A 13,848-nucleotide genomic window follows, 5' to 3' on the forward strand; every position below is an offset into this window, starting at 1 on the left:
TCGTCCTCGGTATCATTTCTGTTTGGCTCGTCAAATTCATTTCTTTTTCCTCTGTGTCCGTTTAATTGAACCCATTTTAAAAAAAACACATAATTAGCATTTAAATCTCTTTCCTACAGTCTCTTGCCCTCCCCACGTCGCTCTCTCTCCCCTCTCTTACTCCACCAGACTCTGCATGTCTCAGTCGCTAAGGCAACCGATGCTTTTTTTTCCCCTCCCTCCCTCACACTCTCTCTCTCTCTCTCCCTGTATCTCCCCCTTTCTCTCTGTCTCCCTCTCTCATTCCCTCTCTCCACAGCCAGAGGTAGGCATGATAACTGATATGTGTCGGAGCGCGTGTGTTCGTGTGTCTCTGAGTGACATTTCTGTGGCATTTATGCAGTAGTTGTTGATAGGAAGTTATCTCTCTCTGCTCAAAGTGACTTATAGAGTACTCGCTCCATGCATGACGACTCTGATGATTAATGTGCCGTGCTCAGGTGTGTGTGCGCTGTGGATGTGTGTGACAGGGCAGAGCAGACGACCGGTGTGTACTTCTGGATGTTTTTTTTTTTTACCATGCAGATGTGTGTGAACATGTGGCGGACAGTTGAGCTTTAGATTGTGATGCCCCGGGGAGTCCGCGTGTGTGCTTCTTTCAAAATGTGACAGAGTTGGCTTTTCGCCAGCACTCTTGCTGCTGTCTGTGTTTACATGGATTTTATGTGGCAAAACACAAGAAGAAGAAGAAGAAAGGAGGCGACAAAAAGCAGGACCCTCCCCCCTTTCTGGCTTTTATTCCTCTCTTGCCCCTCTGTTTTATCTTACAGAGAGAGATGATCGGAGAAGAGGAGTCTCAGTGAACAGAGTGAAGCGATGGAGAGATGGTAAGATGGATAGTTTCTGAGGTGGAGAGATGTGTGGGACGCAGATGCATAAAATGTCATTCTGAGTGATGGCCGGCTTGAGAATCAATGTCTAAGCTGTTGAGGTCGTGCAGGGCGGCCGCGGACAATGCATTTTCTCAGATAACTGTCCTGTCACTCCACCCTCTCTCATCCTTTCTCCTTCACCTTTCCTTCCAGCTCCATCTCTCCTGTCGCACGACTGACTGGCCTCATCTCTCTCCTCCTGGTTGCTTTGGTGACACAGCCCTCCACCTGTAACCGTGACGACAGAGAGGCCGAGGAGCAGGTGGACGCCTTGTCGGTCCAGCTGTCCGTCACCGCCCAAGTCACGCCCACCCCTCTGTGGGCGGTGGTCTGGGGTCCCACGCAGCAGCTGGAGGACGAGACCTACCACTTCCTCTCCAGCCAGGAAACCGATCACCTGTACCTGCATGGGAACCAGCAAGAGGCCAGCACCGCCACGCCTGAGAACTGGCTTTACCCTGACGAAAGCATGCAGCCACCACTGGAGCCCAAGAAGGGAGTGGAGGATGGTGGGACTGAGGCAGAGGAGACAGAGCCTGAGGAAGGTGGGCATCAAGAGATGAAGGATTTCTAAATAAAGGTGTCCATGAGTTGCAGTGAGCGAACACACTCACATGCCAGGAGTCCTCTAGGGAATTAGCTGTCATGAGGGTGAAGGCTGACACCCAGGCGGGGATTGCCTAATAAAGTTCTCATCACTCACAGGGAAGAATTAGCCGCTGTCATAACTGCAAAACACAGAGGAGACGTCATCGGATGGGTGTGATAGTTGGAGGCTAGAGTCTTGCACGTCCAATTTGATGTTTCAGCTGGCTACACTGTTTTCTTCTTTTGTTCTGGCTACAGCTAAACAATCTGAGATGAATAACTTCGTGAGTGTGTGTGTAAATGTGTGTGTTACAGTGGACCCACAGTTCTATGTCACCGTGACCATCTCCTCGCTGCTCATCCTGACAGCAGTCATCATTACAGCCAAACTCTGGTAGGAACCAAAATTCTCTCCTCCACCGTGTCGTGTGTGTGTTTGTGTCCATGACCACATAAATATGAGGTGGGCATTGCTGAGTAAGGATGAGGCGACTTTCCTTGTGTAAGCCTGACACGCAGCAGGGTGGTGTTACTGGATTCTTCTGGTTAAAATACCTCAGGGCCTTTTTTTTTTTTTTACAATGGTAAGAAATAGAAACTGGGTATTTTCCAAAAACTGAAATTGCACACTTCAGTGGAAGCATATGAATGTAGCAGCATCTTGGACACTTTAATGTTGAGAGAGGTGTATGAGCTGCTAATTATCATCTTGTTTTTGTTCTTTATTTTAAAATCATGGTTCTTTCCATTAAAGCAGGGATGTGTTGAGGCCAGCTGAATGTTTGATTAGAACAGTCCCAACATGGGGATTTGTAACCCCACCAAGGAATTGAAAGAAAAACCTGAGGCATAATGAGATGATTAAAAACAAAATATTCTGCTACAGAAAAAAAAAATTGTTTTCTGTCTTCAGACTTTTATCTCATTAATTACTAGATAATTGCACTTCATTAATATTTTAATAATTGTAAGTGGACTAATCTCGATTTGATGACCTGGTTGTTATCCAAAGACAGTGAGGAGAGGGTGCAGAAAGGCAAAATCGTAATCTTGGCTTAATCTTCACTGTAGGTTATACCCAGTGTTGGGTAAGTTACTTTAAAATAGTAACTTAGTTACATTACTAGTTACTTCTCTCAAAAGTAACTCAGTTACTTCAAGTTACTCGTTACTTTCAAAGTAACTAGTTACTAGGGAAAGTAACTTTGGTTTTACTCAGAATTCTCTTGTTAATGTGTTGCTTCCATAACTTTGCCAGTCTTCTAGCTTGCTTACTTGCCACAGTGCACTGTGCCACCTACTAATAGAAAGGAAAAGATAATGTGCACATTTCCACGAGAGAAATGCCACGCCTGGACCGTCGTTGACTGCTGCCATGATTCTAGCCAACGTCACAGTGTCATGTCCGCCTTTTACATCCAACACAAAAACTGCAGTCGTGGTGCTTTCGATTGTACTCAGAACTCGGAAATTCTGCCTTCCAAATAGGAAGATGTAGGTAACACCAGACTGCAGATGAGCTGCATACAGGGCTGGACTGGGACAAATAAATCGTCCCGGGCATTTTGACTAGAGACCGGCCCACCATTATAGGAAAAATCATAAAGCCTTTGAATGAAAACAAACGCTGTTGTGACAGTGATGTACACTGTTTTGATGGTATATATGCATCAATCTATCAATCGTTTGTTGTAAGATTCAGATAATTATTTTTTAAAAGCTAGACATTTTAAATGAGAATAAGAAAGAAAAGTATTTCTTTGTGCCCCCCTTTCCCTTTTAATACACCAACACTGAGCAGTGCTGATTTTCTAACACTGGAAAATAACTCAAAATGTTAGAAATAACAAAACTAGTCAGTTTTGTTAACCTTCAAAACTGACTAGGTTACTTTTAAACATATAACACTGTCAAAAGTGTTAATTTAACACTCAACAGTGTTGTATTTAACACTCAGAGGTGTGGACCCATATAGACACTCTCTAGTGTTAATTTAACACTGGAGATTTTGCTGCACAGTTACCAGCTGTCAGCTACCTAAAAAAGGATCCTGGGGTTATTTGTCTCTCAGAAACAGTTCATAACTTCCCTTCAACTCATTCATGTCACCTAAAAGGTAAACCTGTTTCTCCATCACAGCTCTGATGATTCAGTAAGGACATCTCCTGGTTTCATCTTCATGTTTCCCTCTCACCAGATAACCAAACCATATCATGACCAGCAGCTTTTTTGCAGCTGTGGCTCCAGCAAACATCAGCTGATACTAGAAATTAATATTAAATAAATTCTAACAGCTGATCAAGCTTAAACGTGCTGCTGTTGTTTAGCGCGACATCCGCTGGTTTCCTCTTTGTGGCGCAAAGTGGGCGATAAACAAACAAGAGAGCCGATCAGCTGATCAGTTTTCATGATTGAAGTAGAAACGGGAGAGGGAGGGGAGAGAATGAAAGAAGAAGAGGCAGCTGTGCAGCAAAGACACAGAATAACTCCAGCTTTGTGCCTTTTCCATTGTAGCTGAATTACGGGACAAACTGTTCCTTTTCACCTCAATAAGAAACGCGTAATATTTTCTCTGAATACCAGACGGGACGGTTGGCAACTCTAATAACTTATGAACAAAATAAATTTCAACATCATTAACTTCATAGCACCCACCCAGCTGTATAGAAACTCCGTCATGCTAGCTAGCACGCAGTAGGGAAAAAGTCAGAATAACGAAAATAAACTCCACCTAAACTTGGTTTATATCTGACCCAGAGAGACTGCAGGTCATAACTTCTTACCTGAAGTTCAGTTCACACTTGGACCGGCGGCCGCCTCGGGTCTCTTTTCCTTCTGCGTCCCTTTTCCTTCATCCACCTGCTGGCCTCCACCACTTGCTAATGTTACTGAATCTGTGGAAGCTCCGCGATAGCCACCACACGAAGTAACGAGTAACGACCCTATCTAAATCCCAGTAACGACTAACGCGTTCCTGATTTTGGCATAATAACTAGTTACCGTGCTCGTTACCACAATAATAACGTAGTTACTGTAACGCGTTACTTAATAACGCGTTAGTCCCAACACTGGTTATACCTGACTCAGAAACTTGTCAGGACAGGTCATAAGTGTTAACAGAGTAAAGCATATGTAAAAGAAAACAAGGCCATAAACTGTGATGTCACCGGTGGGTTCACAAAGTCTTCACTTGTGCTGAGTCCTTGAGATGAGTGTTTTCGGATGTCGCTCTCTTGTTTTTTTTAACCAGTAAGCAAGTATGCGTGCTAATAGGTAACACTGTGTTAATCACATGCTAGCCATGGGCTGAATCACAGCCTGCTTTATTGATTATTTTACTCCGAATGGCAGCATGATTTGCTAAGTAAAATTCATAATCTTCTCTTAAATTAATAAGACCAAAAACAAACTCGTTAGGATAGACTTTACATAGGAAGTGGACATACCTATGAAGCCATGATGTCACCCATTGTTTGGTGGAAGCTTCAAATTTAGCATTTTGGCTGCTGACCATGTTGGTTTGTGGAGCCTGTATTTGGGCAAGTGGACGGAGTAATTGGCTAAGGCTAACGAACTCGGGTTAGCAAGCTGAGCAAGTAGCATCCATAAACTGTATGTGAGCAACACAAAGACACAGACATCTGCTAATTAGTCTTAATTAACAGACTGATTAAAATACTGCTGTGAATTTCACTCATTAAAACTGAAGCACAGACTTGCACCGTCGCTGGAAGTTCCTGACGGTGCTCCACCAGAAACGTCCTTGTGATTACTTTGCCTGCTAGCATGTTACCACAGTCACCCACAGTTGACATGAATAACGCCCGCTTGTCTGCGGTCTCTACATTTACTCTCTGAGCAGTAATTGCGAAAAAATGTGATGGAGTTCACAAACAGAAAACATTCGCCTTCATTGTAAAAGTTATGCCTTACTGCTCCACCCAACACATTTTAAACAAACAACTTCTTCTCTAAAGGCAGAATATCATTATTTCTGGTTTGCATCATTTACAGGCAACCTGCTGTTTTCCGTGCAGACTGAGGGTACCACAGTAACTTGCTAACAACCAAAGCAACTACAAGAAGTTTTTGGTGTAGCACTGTGTATCTCTATTTCAACCAGTTTTATGCTAGCGACTGCTAGCAACCTCCAGCTACTGCATAATACACATTTTTTCTTTCAGGGCCTGTGCTAACACACTGGTATCTAGGCTTGTGTGACTTAGGGTTGCCAACTCCCTGAAAAATAAATAAGGGACACCTCGTGGCCAGGGCCGGGCGACCCAGTTGTCTTCACCCTTCCCAGTGTGGTGAATTTTCTAGCTCTTTTTTTGTGTGTGAAATTATTTTTTTTAACCATTTGACTTGAAGTTGATTTAAGCAGATGCATATTCTTTGTGATATGAACACATGTGAAACAAATGATCATTTAGCCATTTATTTTTAGCTCAAAATGACAACATTAACACAATAAAACAGGTCTCCTTCTTAAACAGAAGCCTGTCATGCTTAACTTTTGAGAATATAAGTAAATCTTTCTTTAAAAGCACTCTGTCCTGCTTAACTTAAAATAATAGAAAACAATAGAAAGAAAAACATTCTTGTAACAGTGCACATTTAGTGCATTTAGTACAATTGGCTTCAGCTGAGGTATTATTTCAGCTTTTCTAAAGCTAATCAGCTGCTCCTGTTTGTAAACCCGCTTGTTCCCATGATTACGCATCATAACTCATCATCATTATTCATCTATGTATTACTTTTATGTATTAGTCATCTATTTGTTGTAATCATCTATCCTTGCAGTTGTTTATTACACAAAATAAATTATATTATCACACTTCTGGCCACATAGCGCTGATATTCACTGCACATGCCCATATTAACTTTTTCCAGCCAGGTGTTTTCCTTTTCCCATTCTTCCCTTTCTCTGAGGGGAACAAACATTGCTGCTCTAATGCTGGGCTCACACTGTGCGGTTTTAGGCCCATTTTGAGCCGATTTTTGAGTCGTGCGACCGATTTGGTGATCGGACCGATTTTGGCCTTCATCGTGCATCGTGTAGTATACGTGGGGTAACGAGAAGTGATTAACACCTCACGACCAGCTCCCGATCATCAATCGCTCGTGAGGGTGTCACCACAGGGGCTCACACTGCTCGCGCGCAAACACGTAAACGTCGGTGAAAAAGACGGAGCAGCGCGGCTGTGCAGCGTGTGATCTGGACACAAGCGATGGAGGCACAACTTGGAGAACTTTGGAAAGCTCATCCGAGCCTTTTCGATGTGGCATCACAAAATGATCACGACCACAACAACCGTGAAAATAGTTGGATTTACACTGCTGTTCAATCACAGCTGCCTGATCAATGTTTTTCATTAGCAATTTAGCAAAGTTGATGGTGGTGGTGTGTCTGTGTGAGTGAAAGACAGACAGAGAGAGCGAGCGACAGATTATCTGTTATAACCTTCATGTTATGGAGGCACAGTGTGAGCACTCAGGTCGCATCAGAGCATCGGGCCGTATAGTGTGAGACCTGCATCGTGACCTACCAACTTCTAACCCCTGCGAGTCAATCGTGCAGTTTGAGCAGGAGCTGAATAACGTGACTGAAAAAAAATCGCACAGTGTCTGCCCAGCTTTAGGTGTACTGTCGTCCGAGACTTGCACCGCAGTGTCGGCGTTTGTTTCCCTGTTGGCCATGCTTCTTGTTGTGGTCATCTGTTGTCTTCCGGTATTTTCTCCGCAAGCGACCTTTCCTCGACCAATGAGATGAGCGGTAATCTGAATTGTCATACTCGAATTGTCATAAGTGTGCTGTCAGCTCATTGGTCGCAAAGCAGGAGAGGGGCTGGGAATTATGTTTTCAAACAAAGCGTTAATTCCATTAACATTTATAGACTACTTTTGATTCTCACTGTATTACGGGACAAAGTGCGTCCCTTATTAGCTCAATACGGGACGTGTACTTTTGTTTCTAAATACGGGACGATTCCGTTTTTTAAGGGACGGTTGGCAACCCTAGTGTGACTCAAGCTTAAAGGCAGCTATTGACTGAAGCTACCTGTGTTGCCACAGCTTTTAAGCCTTAAAAACATCAAAACAATTGACTTATAAAACATGTCATTGCTGTACAGTTGTTATAAAGGTTAAATAATCCATAGATGCCAAAACTGTATTTAATACTAGGCTGCAAATATTCCTTTTAATGGTGTATGTTGGCCATTTAAACATTGAAGTCAGTGGCGACTGACTCACTTTTGTAGCCAGCCTCAAGTGGCCACTAGAGGAACTGCAGTTTATGGACTGGTTTCATTTTTCAGCTCTGAGGTGAGCATCATTACCACTTTATCTTAGACTCCTGTACAGCCAGGCTTCCTCTTGGACCCAGATGAGTCTCCCTCTGCTGGAAATAAATTAAAAATGCAGGTTTATGGCACCATCTATGGAACTTGTTTCCATCACTGAGTTTTTTCCCCTTTTCTTTCTTTCTCTTTTTTTGCCAGGCAGAGTTCATTTTGACTTAACTTTGGATTTTTAACTCAAACTTTTGAGTAAGTCAAAATTTTGACATATGGGTGTTTTTCATTGGCATAAACAAGCTTTAATAACCACCTAATTGTCTTTAATTTTGAGACCTATAAGTCAAATCCATCATAAAAACCCAGATGCCTCATGTTTTATAGACAGTTTAGGAGAGTGCTGAATTTGCTTTTTTATGTAGTAGTATTTAGACTTTTGTTGTTGTTTTTTTAAATAAAGCGAGTAAGCAAGAGACACCATTTTCCCCCACACATGTGTGTAATGGGACAGATGCATGGGGTTTAGATGAGTGGGGTTTTTCTTGAAGAGGAGACTTTAATGGCTGCAGATGTGTTTGCCCGCACACGCTGGCCTGCCCGTCTTGTCTGTGCGCCTGTCGCCGATTATGTTACGGGCCTAAATGAGAGCTGAGTAATTGCTCACTAATGACTTTATTAACAGCACTTGTGTTCCCAAAAGTCACGATTGGCACAGATGTATCATTTAGAGCCATTAAAGTTGCAGTGATTAAGCATTAACTATAACCAGTGATCTCTTGTCTTATAGTTTTGGGTGTTCACGTGGCGTCCCCGAGTGTATAGACGCAGAGTGGGCGGTGTGTGTGCGCATGTGTTATGTTTTCAGGCCGGGGAGGCAGGTAGGAGGTGATCCGTACACACATGGCCATTATCTCTCCGCGATGTAGTGAAGCACTTCTTCGCCTTGCTGATCAAACCAATAACGGCTCATTTATTTGACCGCTGGGACCCCTCTCTTCCCACTCTCACACTCCCTCCCCCCCTTCTCGCACTCCTCCTCCTCTTCCTTACTGTAATCTCATCTGCACATCTTACCTGAATTTCTGTTGTATCACTTTTTTTTCATTGCCTGCATCGGTATGATTTGTTCTCCCCCATATCCCCTTTTCACGCTCTCTCTTAATCTCAATTTTGCTCCCACACTCGTACATTATCTACCCCTCATACCCCATCTACCCCTCCCCTCCTCGTTTCTCCTTCCCCTTCGGCTCCCACTGGATTTTTTTTCTCTTCCTTTCGTTGAATACCTGTTCTCTCCCCCCCCCACACACACACTTCTTTTAGGTTCCTCGCTTTGTTCCAGTTATCGTCAGTGCCTTGCTCTAAAGCTGCCTGTCTCTGCACAGCCGGTACTTCTCTTATCTCCCCCACCAGCACCGCCAGTCCGGCTGCAGATCCACAGATAATCCTCCAGCTTGCCGTGAGCTGATACATGATAAGCCCCCCTTTCTCTCTGTTCCTGAGACTGGCCTTCGCTCTTGTTTCGATAACTTACTTCACCTGGCGCTGGCAAAAAAACAAAAAAACCCTACACTGCTTAGTGAATCCCAAGTGGTATTAGAATAGCGAGAACTGCAGGGAGTCAGTCTGGAGACATGGCAGCAGCTCCTCTCTATAGACTGGCTCGTACTTCAGTGTCATAAATGTGTAAATAACACCATGTGTTAGAGGGAGAAAGTGCCGCGGAAGGAACGGGAAGGGGGTACAGATGGACCGAAATGATAGCCTATAGTGGAAATTGGCCACAGTCCAGTTCATTATGATTATAGAAGAGCGGCATATGTGCTCAGTGATTTTCCCAGCCCTAAAATCGTCAGTGTGGCTAATGTCATCAAGTGTGTGACGGTGTGTGTTTGTGTGTGCGCGTACAGTGAGAGGAGTCAGCCAGGAAAGAACAGGTGTTACTGAGGGACGATGAGGGTGCACGAGGGCTTTTATGGCGGTGAGAACAGCTTTGTTGTGCGTCTAAGTGTTCCAAAGAGCCCGAACCTGCGCCTCTCAACTGCGTCTTCACCAGAACTCCCCTCTCCTTACAGGAGTAATGGCACGACACCTCAGTCACGCGCCACTGCTCCGTCCGTTTCTTCGCCTTGTTGCATCCTTCCCACCTCCAACCTTCTGACTCCCTCCCCACATCTCACAGTGAAGTCTCCTTCCCCATTTCTCGCTCTGCCTCCCTCCCCCCCCCTCTCTCCCCTCTCCGACAGTGTTTTAATGAGTCCGATGAGTGCACTAATTCTCTCTCACAGTGGCAGGATAATGTGTTCGCTGATGCTAAATGGATCGGCTGTTCCTGATGTTCTCTGACTTTGTTTCTCCCTGTGTCTTTCATTCTGATCGCTCTCCTTATCGTTCCTCTCCGCGCCTCTCTTCATTTCAATCTCTCTGTCGTTTCCTCGTATCCGTCTCGCCCTCTCTTACTGTAATATCTGTCTCAAACTCAAACTAACTTTATTGCATCTGTTTATGCCCCGTTTCTCTTCTCGTTTGTCTTATCTCTCTTCGTCCTCGCACTTGTGTCCCACTCCATGCCGACTGCTTGCCTCTTTAACTCTTCATCCTTTGCAAATCTTGTCCCCCTACTCCCCTCCTCTTCCTCCATCTATCTATCTGACTATCCTTTCTCTCCCAGTTACGATCGCAGCTGTTCCCAGCATCCGCCCCCGCTTTCCCGTGGCGTAGCACCCCCCCTCTCCCTCGCTCTCCCTCGCTCCCTTGCTTCGGAGGACAGCCGGCAGACGCTGCACAGCACCTCCTCCTCCTTCACCGACAGGGAGAGGTAATGAGTCGCCTCACCAGCTCTACACGGCCCGAGTGTGTGCGCGTGCGTGCGTGTTTGTGTCAGTCTCTAAGCCGCATGTGCGTGTGCGAGTCTCCGTGCAACCCCTGGATTGAAGTTTTCTTCCGTGTCTGTGTGTGAAGCACCCGTATTACCTTTTCGCATGCACTGTAAGGACGTACCTGGAGTGTAATTGGACGGTGGTGCTATTCTCTGTGGAGTATTCAGGCCTGAAGTGTTGGCGCTGCTCTAAGATGTATCAGTGTTTTAAACTCCCTCACCGGATGAGTCATCCTGGGCCTATCAAAAAAGGCGCCCAACCACCATCCATGAAATGATGCTTATATTCGAGAGTATTTAAAGTTAATCTCAATCAGGATAATTATAGAGCTACACTCCAGTGCTCCCCCTCTCACTTCCTCCCCTCCCATCAGCTTCACCTCCACCTTCCTCTCCTCCTTCCTCGCTGCTCTTCCGTTTCTTCCTCCCCCCCGCCACCCTCTCCGTCCCCCTGCGACGCAGCGTTCCTTTTGCATGTACACAACTTTTCCAGCTTCAGGCTTTTGTGCTCCACTTCTCCTCTCTTCTTCTGCCTTTTCCTTCCATCGCCGGGCCTCCCCAGCTTCTTCCTTTCCTTCTATCCCTCTCACTCTTCTCCTCTGTGTCTCTTGCTGTGTCAGGATCCCTGTTGTGAACCTCTGAGGTGACTGTTTTTCCATATGGTAAACATTTCTACGGGGCCTGAGGAGGAGCATCAACAAGACCGGAGGGTGCGCCCGCAGCACCGTTTTTATTTTCTCTAAACTGTGAAATGAATTCAGGGATCCCAGGTATCCAGCCATCACAAAACACTCCTGCTTCCCTGAGGTCTAAAAAAACAAAAAACAAAAAAAAGGAACATCTGAACTCATCTCCCTCCTTTCCTCCGTCCGTCCGTCCTTCCTTCCTTCTGGCTTGGTGTAAATTTCTGTTAATGTGGATCTGCGTCACTGTGACATGTTCTCCGTTTTCCAGCCTTTATTTGGCCCCGAGCTCTGCTAAGCTTCGACCCGCCACGACTAATTCACAAACAAGCAGTTTAAACAACCATGAAGCATCCCATTATCCCCGAAATGCCCTACCTGTGCTTCCACAACCGTTCTCACCGATCCAGCCCCACATGTGAAGCTGTTTAGTATTAATGGCAATCCCGGCAGAGTCTTCTTTTTACATAACATGACACTCAAATTTGGCTCAGATTAACAGGCTTGTAGATGGTTAAAAAGCCATTCTGAGCACCTCCACACACTGAACGGGGCATTTCACAAAGCTGTTTGGCACGGCTGTAGCCAGCAGTCAATGTGTTTAACATGTCACGCTCCAAAAACTGCTGTTTATTCCCCGCTTTGAGCGCCCGAAATGCAAATAGTGTGGCTATATCCCTCTGCACTATGCAGAGGAGCCTGTTTTTGTTTCAGTTTTTCCTCATGATTTGTTCTCTTAATTATCTGGCCGACGTTCACCTTTTCTCGGCGAACCTTTTTTTCTGCCGGACGCTGCACAGGTACTTCAAATATTCAGGACATGAATGGAAGCGAGGAACCGTTCCTGCTGAAAATCGATGTTTCCCAAAGGTTTGGATGGTACACTACAAAGACAGATTGATGTATCAGTGAACTGCACATGTGATCAAAGGACTGATGTTAGCACAACAAGATGTTTTTCTTCTTTTTTCCCCCCCTCTTCTCTTCACCCGACAGCCAAGAATCTCAATCTGGAAAACAAAACCACCATTGTTCCCTCTCACATTATTATCATCATTTTTTTAGCTGTCTTGGGTGTACCAAAGGAAAGTAGAACATCAAGGAGCATCGTTTCTGTATCTCCTGTGAATCTGCATGTATACACCTGTGAGAGTTGCTTTGAATCTATTATTTATAAAATGTCTATTTTACCTATCAGTGAGTGATGTCTTTTAGACCCTTTCAAAGCCAAATGTCACTTTGTGTCTGGCAACTTTTCTAAGCAGCTTTGCGGCATGACCCCCTCCTCCCCTCCCCCTACCAGTTACACAAACACACACAGATTCCCACTACACACATAGTGCTGGTGGCATCATGCGTAGCTCGTGCAATCCTCCAGATATCCAGTCTTGTGATTTTTAGTAGCATTCCTGTAGAAATGTGGTCTTTCTGTACCATGGAAGTTCAATAAAGACTCAATACTGGCGTTTTAGCTCTGCCTATCTGTTTATTTCTGTGCATGTTGAATAAATTCCCCCTGGAGCGGTGTGATCGGCAATGCTTTACGGGAAGGATAAAGCTTACACCGTGCATTTTAATAGCTACCCCTGTATCCTAATCTTTTTCTCCCTGAAGTGAACATTTAGTCCACTGCCTTGCATTGATTTGAAACCACAAGCTTGGCATTGAAAAGTCTTGAATATGCCAGCCACGGTTGGCTGTTTTTACACCATTGAGGAGCAGATGAAAGGAGGTGAAGAATAAGGCGCTTGCTTTTGTCTGAAACTTCTTCCTTATCTCCTCACCTCATACGGATTTCTTGCGCTTTACAAAGATTAACGGGGTGCTAAGCAAGAATTTCCTCTGTGTAGTTTCTCAAACAAATGTCAATAAAATCAAGGCGGGCACGAGTAGAGAAATGCCACTGGAGTGTATTGAGATTCTGCGGCAGCATTGCCGCACAGCGTTTCCATCTCCTCTGGGCATTTTACTGATCAATCAAAGTAATTGATTGGCTCGGTTCCGCGTGGAAGTTTTAATGGTGGTCTAGTTATGAGACGTACCGGCAGGTGTTGCGGCAATTTAGGAACCATGATGGGTAAACAACAAACATTAATGCATAAGTTTAAAAAATAACAGGTGTGAACTCGTGCATGCGGTCTCTTGGTCACATGATCACACCTATAATAAAGCACGCAGCTGACACCGTCGACTCATCTCTCACTCGCAAACACCTCCAAAGGTGTGCAGCTGTTAGATTTCACAGATCCAATCTAGTAAAAAAATTGAACCGATGAAACTGAATCGCACTGACTGAAATTAACACCACTATTTATAAAGGTGAGGAGAAAAGTGGCAGGAAGGAGGGAACGCAGAAAAACGGGAGGTTAAATGAAAAGGGCCTCACAATTTCCGTCTGCTGCCCTTTCTCCATTGCTGATGGTCAGCTAATTGTAACCATTACTGTCACACGGGACGATGAGCGGAGAATTTAGAGGAAACAGAATCAA

At 44.8% G+C, this 13,848-nt stretch overlaps 1 protein-coding gene across 1 annotated transcript; it reads left to right on the forward strand.

The window, feature by feature from the left end:
* Window positions 1–855: 855 nt before the first annotated feature.
* Window positions 856–11,318, forward strand: pianp (PILR alpha associated neural protein). The gene is made up of 5 exons (XM_085365460.1): window positions 856–866; window positions 1,065–1,456; window positions 1,815–1,893; window positions 10,470–10,616; window positions 11,297–11,318. Exons 1-5 carry the CDS (start codon window positions 856–858, stop codon window positions 11,316–11,318), a joined length of 651 nt encoding a protein of 216 aa, XP_085221586.1.
* Window positions 11,319–13,848: the final 2,530 nt, after the last annotated feature.

The sequence above is a fragment of the Diplotaxodon limnothrissa genome, linkage group LG11 (genome assembly GCF_057381915.1).
Source record: "Diplotaxodon limnothrissa isolate DT_005_m linkage group LG11, D_limnothrissa_male_GT1.1, whole genome shotgun sequence".
In the NCBI taxonomy this organism is placed as follows: Eukaryota; Metazoa; Chordata; class Actinopteri; order Cichliformes; family Cichlidae; genus Diplotaxodon; species Diplotaxodon limnothrissa.